The sequence below is a fragment of the Patagioenas fasciata genome, chromosome 8 (genome assembly GCF_037038585.1).
Source record: "Patagioenas fasciata isolate bPatFas1 chromosome 8, bPatFas1.hap1, whole genome shotgun sequence".
Lineage (NCBI taxonomy): Eukaryota > Metazoa > Chordata > Aves > Columbiformes > Columbidae > Patagioenas > Patagioenas fasciata.
In genome coordinates this window covers 24,657,179-24,666,518 of record NC_092527.1, presented here as the reverse complement: position 1 = coordinate 24,666,518, position 9,340 = coordinate 24,657,179, and the positions used below count along the sequence as shown (strand labels likewise).

The 9,340-nt window shown below is 40.8% G+C and overlaps 1 protein-coding gene across 2 annotated transcripts in view; it reads left to right on the top strand.

The window, feature by feature from the left end:
* The first annotated feature begins 3,221 nt into the window (after nt 1-3,221).
* Nucleotides 3,222-9,340, top strand: part of WDFY4 (WDFY family member 4) — a 138,380-nt gene continuing 132,261 nt past the window's right edge. For both annotated transcript variants that reach the window (XM_065843261.2, XM_071811951.1), the window contains exons 1-2: nt 3,222-3,352; nt 8,707-8,979. In XM_065843261.2, the coding sequence (XP_065699333.1) occupies nt 8,719-8,979 (261 nt within the window). In that variant the 5' untranslated portion in view covers nt 3,222-3,352; nt 8,707-8,718. The remainder of the gene's footprint in view (nt 3,353-8,706; nt 8,980-9,340) is intronic.

The window sequence follows — 9,340 nt, the reverse complement described above, 5'->3', positions numbered from 1 at the left end:
TTGCTTTTCTCTGCGGTCTCTGTCAGCTTCTGTTCTGCTGTTGAAAAGAGGGGACGAAAATGAAACAGAGCCACTTCCCTCTAAAGAAATGATTTGATGAACATTTTTTAATCAACATTCTTTTTATCAAGAAAAAAGAAGATAGCTGGATTTTAGCAGGAAAGGCGAAGACTGGAAAAAAACCTGCAGCTAATAACTTTCAAACACTTTGCAATGTTGAAAGGGACATCCTGGCTTTTTTCTAGATTGAAGGTTATGAATGTGCAGCAAAAAAAATGTATTATCTCAGCGAAATCAGCTCCAGTATATTTCTTGTCTGCAAGGAGAAAAACTTGCTGAAGGGAAAAATACAAGATTTTTGGCAAAGGTCCATCCCATTTGGGTTTGCAGTTGGGCTGAACTATCAGCTGTTCGGGCAATAGAACTGCACAGCAATTGCCAGAGGACATCTTTGCTCTTGTTGTAAACAGTCAGCTCATTTGGTGATTTCAATGCAACTGAAACTTACTGCAAGTTGGGTTTCTAGAGAAACCTGCAGCAGCTGACCTTTAGCCTCAAGCTGGAGACATGCTGTGCTTCTAGCTGTTCCAGACCAATAAGATACCTTGCTGTGGGTGGTATCATTACTGTAATGGCATGAATCAGGATTTTTCCACTTATGTGTGGTGGTTGGAAGGGCAAAGAAGAGAGATGTTTCATAAGAATCAACATAAGGGACGTTACTTGATGCTGTGAGACAGGTGGACCTTGTAGTTATGTCCAGAATCTTGCCTCAGGAAGCCCACTGTATGTCCAGCTCAGGCAGGACACCTCATCTCCCATAGCCTGTGCATGATCTACTAAGAAGTACAGCCCCTGTTAGATGGCAGCATCCAGCTGGTGTTGGTAGACCTAGCTTCTCCGTCCAGGAGGTTATTAGTGCCCTTTCTAGAAACCTTAAACCAAAATATGAGAAATATGAGGGTTCCTTTGAACTAGGTGGCCTGCACACAGATACAAATAAAAGTATGTGGTAGGCATGCCTGCCCTGCCCTCCCCCCCCCCTTTTTTTCCCCTCCTTTATGAGATTGGGGGAAAAATTATGAGGAAAGGAAGAATTTTTCTCTCAGTTTTTGTTGGCTGAGGCACAGTGCAAGGAGTTGTTAATATAATTAGCCGAAACTGAAAATAGGTGTTGTGGCACTGTCTCCTACTACATGCACTAGTAGCTCGTCTTTCTACTTTGTTTTATTTTTACTACAGGTAATTTGGTTACAGCTGTCTTGCTCCAGTGAAGCAGAGATCAAGTGGGAGGGTGTGTTGAAACTCTGGACTTTCAGCTCCATAAGCAGTTAGTGCAGAATGAAAAAGAGAAATGGAGCTTCCTCTGCTGTGGATATGAGAAATCTACTAATGACTGTGTGGCTGCTTGAGTCCTGACAGCAGCTAGTGAGGGGCACCCCTGGGTAGGGAAGGCTCCTGGGAAATAAACCTCCCTGATCAAATAGCATGCAGAGGCTGCTGCAAACAATCTTCTGTTTTGTGGTTTTGAACTGACACTAAAAGGGTGGAAATGGAGCACATCTAGACTTGTTTCTGAGTTAGGATAGGGAAAACAATGATCTTCTCTCTGGGTTGGTGTTCTAATTCTCTTTCGTGCCTCTCTGCTTCTGCCATTCATCTCACCATTGTGGTTTTGGCTAGATTGCAGCAGCGAAAGTATCAGTTAATATGCGAATGGCCTAAGGCAGAAAAGTAGTGGAAGTACTGGCACAACCTTTTGCAGGCTGTGTGAGCTCACCTGGCCTGTGCTCAGGGCTGCCTAGGGCCTGCCAGTTGTGTCAGTGCAGCACCAAGCTCAGCCAGACCTGTTGGTAGACCTAGCTTTTACTGTGGGGCTCACTGAAGTGGCCAAATGTGACATTCACTGGGGCTTCCCTGGGTGTGGGTAGCTCAGTGTGACCTTACATATGCTTGGAAAACACCCTCTAGATTATACTTAGTTTAGTTAATACTTTCCAAAACCTGGTGAACTTAAGGCTACAGGCTGGAGCAGAATATTGTCCTTAGGATCTAAGGTATATTTCTGTTTGCAACAAAGCTGCAGATCTGGTATAATCTGTAAAGGGATGAACTAAACTCATGCTTTTTCTGCTGCCTCTATTGTTGATCTTTTTTTCAATAAATACATTTCCACGGTAAGGAATGAGAACAATCCTCTAGGACTGTTCTGTGCCAGAAACATTGCTGCACTGAGAGAGGTCACTGTGGTATATAGGCAATAGCTGCCCTGTTCTATTATTTGACCCTATTGAACAGTGTAAATCAGTCCCTACAAGACTTGCAGCTTGTACATTCAGGAACATCAGGAGTCTCCAGCCTGGATACTACCCTATCTTTGGTGAAAGATAAAGTTAGTTTTCCTTCTGAGTACTTTTTCAGGCATTTGAGTGAAGTAGATGTTAACAGAAAACAGATGTCTTTAACCACCTAGGGTAAAATGCCCCCAGGTTTCAGTCGCTGTGAGGCCATCATCCCACTGATTCTCAAGGTCACCATAAAATTCTCAGGGAGAAGTAGTTTAGGAAACACTTGAATTTCCTGTGTAAAAATGTTTAAACTCCAACTCGCCTTAAAAACCAATTATAAAGCCTTTCACATGTGTTATTAGCAAGAACAAAAAGACAACTAGGCAAGAGAGAAATAGTCTTTCCCCAAGGCCATAACTAATTCAGGCTCCTTTATGTTGTCAGTGAACTACAGTGCTTGTTTGCTTCTTGAGCTGAGTAGCTACCTTGACCACTTTAGTAGAGAGGTCAAGGACTTGGCATTGACCTCAGCATTCAAATGTATTTATATTAAGGGTACTGCATCTGAGGAAAGACTCACAACTGTTGCCTGTCCTTTGGGCACAGTTTGCACAGAGAGCATGATCTTTGTGGTGCTGTATTCCTGTAGCAGTTTTGTAAACCTTAAATTTAAAAGCAAATTGAAACACTAACTCGTCCCACCCCCTCAACACACTCCCCCACACCTCTCTTCTTTGTGAATATGGTGTGGAGAGAAATACCTGGTTACTCTTGACCAAGAGAGAAGCATGCCATGCCTGCCAGATTTGTGCATTAGCTAAATTGTTCTAAGTTGCTCTGGGAGCTTGGGAGGTCCTGACCATGTGGTTCATTTGCTCTTCACTTCTGCTTTCCTCAGGAAATAAGTGCAGCAGCTAATCAGGCGATTCACAGTGGAAAGTTTAAAGAGCAGAGTGGGTGCTGCTGCGTACACCAAGATGCCTTGTAAGACAGAAGCAGTAATGTGCACCATCTCTGGGTGTGGCTATTGACTGCAAAAGGACCTGCTGAATCTAGGAGCCCAGGTATGCCAAGAGATTTGTTGAGAAAACAAGAGGAACAGATTGTTAACTGTTGTAGGAAACTGCACTATTATATGCAACCGACTTGTTGTGGTAGGATCATTTTCAAATAGCGAAGGCTTCAGTAGAAGTTCACCCTAAACTGCAGTGCAAGGAAGAAAAAGGATCAGTGGTTTGCTTGTATCCTTTAATCTAGAGATGACAATAGGATTGCAGTTCTAAGGGGTATATCTGCTGTTGCTGTGAGTGGAGATTTGTTAGATTCGGTTTAACTGCATGGCCTTATCTAATGACCTGTTGCTTTGAGATTATGAGAATTGCCCTGGTCTTGTTCCTTTGAGTTTGTTACAACTGTATTGTCCATCACTGACCAAAAGCATTCTGTTTCCTTTTGAGATGAGGGCATTACTTCACTTTCAGGAAGACCACATCTCAAAAGCAAGTATACCCAGCATCTCTGCTTCTCTTTCGGCTGCAGTAGGGATATATGCAAGTCAGAGTAGAAACTGTTCCTAATTAGATATTTAGAAGTTACGTTTTAGAATAGAAACCAATGAAGAGTTGGTACATGAGGGAGAACCTGTTAGTTTTATAGCTGCTTTGGTTTGCCTCGAACAAAAAGAGAAATACACTTAAGAGTTTAAAACTGATTTAATAATTTCTGAGGTTGTACTACAGAAATGCTTTGTCCAGCTTAGATGTACTCAAAAAGTAAAAATACGCTTGGACAAATGAAGTCCTAGTGTCAATGAATGCAACTCCTTTGTTAGTAATAGTGTCATTGAAACACTGTCTTGAAACATTGTCTTGAAACAAGCTGAAATGATATTTATATTTATATTGAAAAAAGCAGGATCCATGTCCTACTGAAATGGGACTTATTCTTCAAACAGTATTTAACCTTCTCTAAGCTGACAAGTGTATAAAACCCGTTATTTGTATTTTGTCAGCTATTTGTATTTCAAGGCACCAGCCAGACTAAGCTCCTTTTGTATGAAGTGTTTAGGAAGAGAGAATACCTTCCTAATAGAATTTACAATTAAATGGACCTAGCCAGGGTGGGTAGGATGTTGAATTTTGCAACTTGTTTTAATTCATTGCAGTTCTTGTACTGGAGAAGATAAATAGAGTGACATCAAAGTGTAAATCTTTTTGGTGGTGTTTTTAGCTTTACCTCATGAAATATGTCAAGTATGATCCCTAGACATAGAACTGATGGGTGTAGATAATTTAAGAAAGGCAGAGGGATCTCAAGGAGGAAGAACTGAGGTGATTAGGAGGGACAGAACTAAGAGAGTGGTAGATGGACAGTGTCTGGCACAGTGTTCCTTCTGAGATACTGTCATTTCCTATGAGCACAGAGTGGTGTCAGCCACAAAAAGGAAGTTTGTGATTGAACTGGGAGAGAACTAGAATTTGTGAGATAAGATGGTTCATAAAAGAAACAAGCAATGCCTTCTACTGCTTGTGCCTGTTCTAGCATCAAACAGATTTCCCAGGGAAGCAATGGAATCCCTGTTTTTATCATTTAAAATGATTGACTGGCATGACTGTTTAATGAACACAGTTATCTTTGATGACAAGGAAAGAAATGGGATATAAAGAAGTATCACACCATGGATTTTTGGTGTATTCTGAGCCATGTGTTTCTGATAGTCATCAGAATCCTGCATTTAGATAGTCAAGAAAAGGCTACTAGGAGAAGGAATATTTAAAGCCAGTAGTTCTAGTGCTAGGGGTCTGCTATTTAGTCTAATATGCTGCTTGTCTTTTGGACAGCTGGAGTAAATAGGAGACAAATTGTCATCCTCATTTTGCTTTCATGTACTTTTGGAGATTAAAGATTTCCATGTATTCTCTAATATCTGACTATTTTGCAGATACTTGCCATGAAAAGTGGACCAAACTCAGAAATTTGATGTCATACTTGGTTATGTTTTGGTCAGCTATCTTGCCATGAGACAAATGGCAATCTCTGATAACAAATGATCTTAGATACATAAGTAAACTTCTTGATCTTTGTGCAAGTTGGGATTTTGTAGCTGTATGGGATCATTCTTTGGACTGCTGGGGGAGTTAATCCCAGATAAATATAATTAAAATGTCATTTAAAAAGTCACACTTGTTCAGCCAGTAAACTTTTAGTATCAACATTTTCTTGTCCTTCTTCCAGCTCTGGTCAGATCTTTCTTCCCTTTTATTTTATCAGTCTGAAAAGGCATAGCCACATTTCAGTGTGAATTCAAACAACCCTCATTTAGAGCAAAAGGGAAAATACATGAATAAGTTCCACTTCCTCTTTATTACCTGACACTACTTTCTGAGTGACAGCATCAGGTTTATTTGACACAATTTCAATTTCATGTCTTTAAAAATCTTTATTATTTAGACTTTACTTTTTGTGTAGTTGTTATATTTATAACTTATCAAAACTGAAACAAGCTGTTAATTTACACTGAGGATCAGGACAAATGGTGGGATGTAGAAGAGAGCAAACATGTAAGACCTTTTCAAAATATCTAAGCTATCCTTAATATCAAAGATACTTAAATGCTGAACCCAGTCATATTGTGATTGATCTAGAAGAATAATTATCCTCCAAGGTGAACAGAAAACACAAAGGATTTAGAAGTCAGAATGAAACTGTAGACACAAGAAAAGTCTATTAGGAAAAGGGATATTTAAACAAAGTGCAAGGGGAGACAACAGACTAATACCAGAGGAATGATATTTAGTCTAATATACCTCTTCTAATCTAGATAGCTGGAGTAAATAAGGAGACAAATCATAATCCTCATTTTGCTTACATGTACTTCTAGAGATTAAAGATTCCCATGTACACTCAAATGTCTTGCATAGTCTGTTACAAGACCTACTTCATTAATGAAGTTGTGTGTGCATATCTGGTTTTAGAAGTTTTTGTGGAGAGGGAAAGAATTCTTTCATTACATAGGTTCGCAGAGTGATACTTTTTTGAGTGACCAGTCCTGCTTGCCTTATCTGTGCCACCACAAAGAATGTTCTAGTAAGTAAATTATGAATAGAAAGAGAGAAAATTGTTAAACATGTTGCAGTGCCATTCAGTGCAGTGCAGTTCAAGCACTGCCATTGACTGGTCAGTCACTGACCTTCTGATGCAGCGTAAGCATTTAATTTCACCTCTCCATGCCACAGTTGCACTATCTGTAAAGGATTTTGGACTTCTTTATAGAAATGACCAAGGTGAATGTAGGCACTGGGAGTGAGTTACTTGTTACTTAGCATTGATTTAGGGTCAGCAGAGCAGCTTCCAAGGTGAGAGATTTCCCTTAGGAAGAAGAATGCTGCCATTTGGGATGTAAGAGCAGCCTCCTTGAAAAAGTAACTCCAAAGTATGCTCTGTGAAACCCCTAGAACAGTACCCAGGCTTTCTCAACACGCTGTACAGCTTCACAATGACTCAAGTGGGCTGAAATCCCATACAAGGGTTAAGTGTAGCATATGACAAATGTAACTCCCACACAGTCATGAGGAACAGTCTTCCTGTTTACTCTGTGCAGACAGTCATCACACTTTTTCTGCTCACAGAACTGTGTTGTCTTAACACAGAAAATTACGGAAAACAACAGCAGTGAAACACAAAATGTTGTTGAGGCAGGAAGTCCCAGACTGATATCCCTGGAGGCTGATCAAATTTCATAGCCCTTAATTTCCTAGTGAAGAACAGAGTATGAGCTGTGGTAGAATATGTTACCTTGTGCTGTAGTGCAAAGGATCAGTATTTGCATCCAAGCGTAGGTGTCTGCTGCGACCTTCAGCTTGCTGCAGGTGGTGTGGCACACTGTGACAGGATAATGCCATCCTCTTAATCTCTGCAGTATGGAGCTACTGCATGAGTGTGGAAGTGAAACTGGTTCATCTGGCTTGGAGTGGGCAGGATGCAAGCAATAAGCAAGCTGTATAACTGATAGATGACAAAGGAAGAGAATCCCAAATATAGTATTAGTATTGGCTCATAGTTTCTAAACCAGGCTCGTAATAAGTTCTTTAAAGTTTATTTTAAGGGATGTGCATATTGATAGTGAGGGAGATCTGACTCAGTTTTTCAGTTACATTTGCTTTTTGGCATTTTTATCAACAAGCTAGAATGGCAATCAACGAGACACTGTAGAGGAGGAACATATTTTCTAGAAATAGAGGTACATTGGTGTTTTTCTTTGATGGGGTGTAATGATGTGTTAAAGATTCTTCTAGGCTCTTAAAAAAGACAATATATCTGGTAAGTAAAGTGATGAGCTATATTCATTTTGGTGACAAATCCCCAGCTGCCTGCCCACACCATGAAAATTTATGTATATCATATTTTGAGTAGTCAGATGATGTCTTAGACACCAATAAGCATGTGGCTGACTTTGATGGGAACTGGAGAAGCCTGATTTCCACTGGTGTGTTGTCATTATGTAGGCTCTGGGTAGCAGGGTGAGCTCACAGAAGGCTGTGGCAAAGGAGGAAGGTTGCTGTGGATTCAGGACTGTGGCAGTGACCTCCCAGAAGACTATGGATGAAAACAGGGCTGAAAAGTAGATGCAAGGACTTGGGGTTGAGATGAGAAGGATTTCTCTACCTATAGTGCAAGACAGGTCCATTGTACATTCAATTTGATGGAAATGAGGCTGCTAGAAGCACCTTGCTGCTTAATTGAGGCATATCCATTTCAATTTACAGGATCAGCAAAACAGGTCATGTTGTCATGAAAATACGTACCTCTTGTACAGAGCTGTACATCTACAATACAGAAGAGTTGAATGCTGCTGCTTGTTTGGGTCAGCACACCCATGTGGGGAATCCTTTTCCACACAGCTCTTATTCCTTCCAGTGTTTCAACCCTGCTCTACGTGGGGAATGCATCAGAGATGCACAGCTTAATTTAGCATCCATACTCAATGAAATGTGTGAACTGGTTCTTGTGTAGTACTCTTCTGTTGCAGGTCTGAAAGAATAATAGTTACAACTTGTTTTACAATTGGGATGACCGAAGTATAGAGAGAAGATCTGCCTCAGTAGCAAAGCTGGGGCTGGAATCCAAATTTCATGCGTGGTTAAGCAGTTCGTCCTTCCAAAGCCCAGATGAGTTGTGTAGCACATGCACACATCTCATGGGAGAGAACTTGATCATGTGATTGCAAGGTGGTAATGCTCTTGTCCAGGAGCAGGATGTTTAGCCATCAGAATTGGAAAAGACTCAGTGACTGACAGCATTTCTGTACTTCTATACTCCCCAGCTCCAATAGTTAAAACTGTCAGTATGTTGTTTCATCAGAAAGTTGACTGGTAAGAAATTGTACTAACTGTAAATAACACAGTTTCTTTAACTTCAGGTCCATTTCAGCATGGAGGAAGCAGCTGAACTCACATGGCAGCTGGAGGATTCACCTGGCAAAGCAGGGCAGCAAGAGCAAAGCCCTGATGATGGAGACAAAGTAGAAGTGCCCGGACAGCCTGAACACAGCAAGGACAAGCCACCCCAGAGGCCTGCTCTTCAGTGGGAGACTCTGGGCAGACAGTTTGTAGAGTATGAGCAGATGGCTCCATTTCTCATTCCAGAGGAGCAACAGAGAAGGTTGCTGGACTTTCTTCCGCTCTTCGTAAAGGTTTGTTTTCCTTTTTGCTTTTAGTGCAGATGCCAAGTATGTAAATTTGAGTTTCTTTTGCTCTATCTGTTCTGTGATCACCCTAACTGCCAGTGGAGTTAATTGTAGCATGATCACTTTGTCTAGTTGATAATTACTTTTATCCTACTGTGAGCCTGGGGAAACAGTTGTTTGTCCTCATTTCATCCATCTAACCTGCTAGATTAGCATGAGAAAAGTATATGGCGGAGCACTGTTTACTTTCGTAAGTGGCTAAATTCTGTTTTTGATGGCAAGGGATATGTTGATGAGAGAGGCATGTTTCAAAGTGAAATGTGAAAAGGTCACTTCATGTCTACCTCATCTATTTTGTTACTTAGTG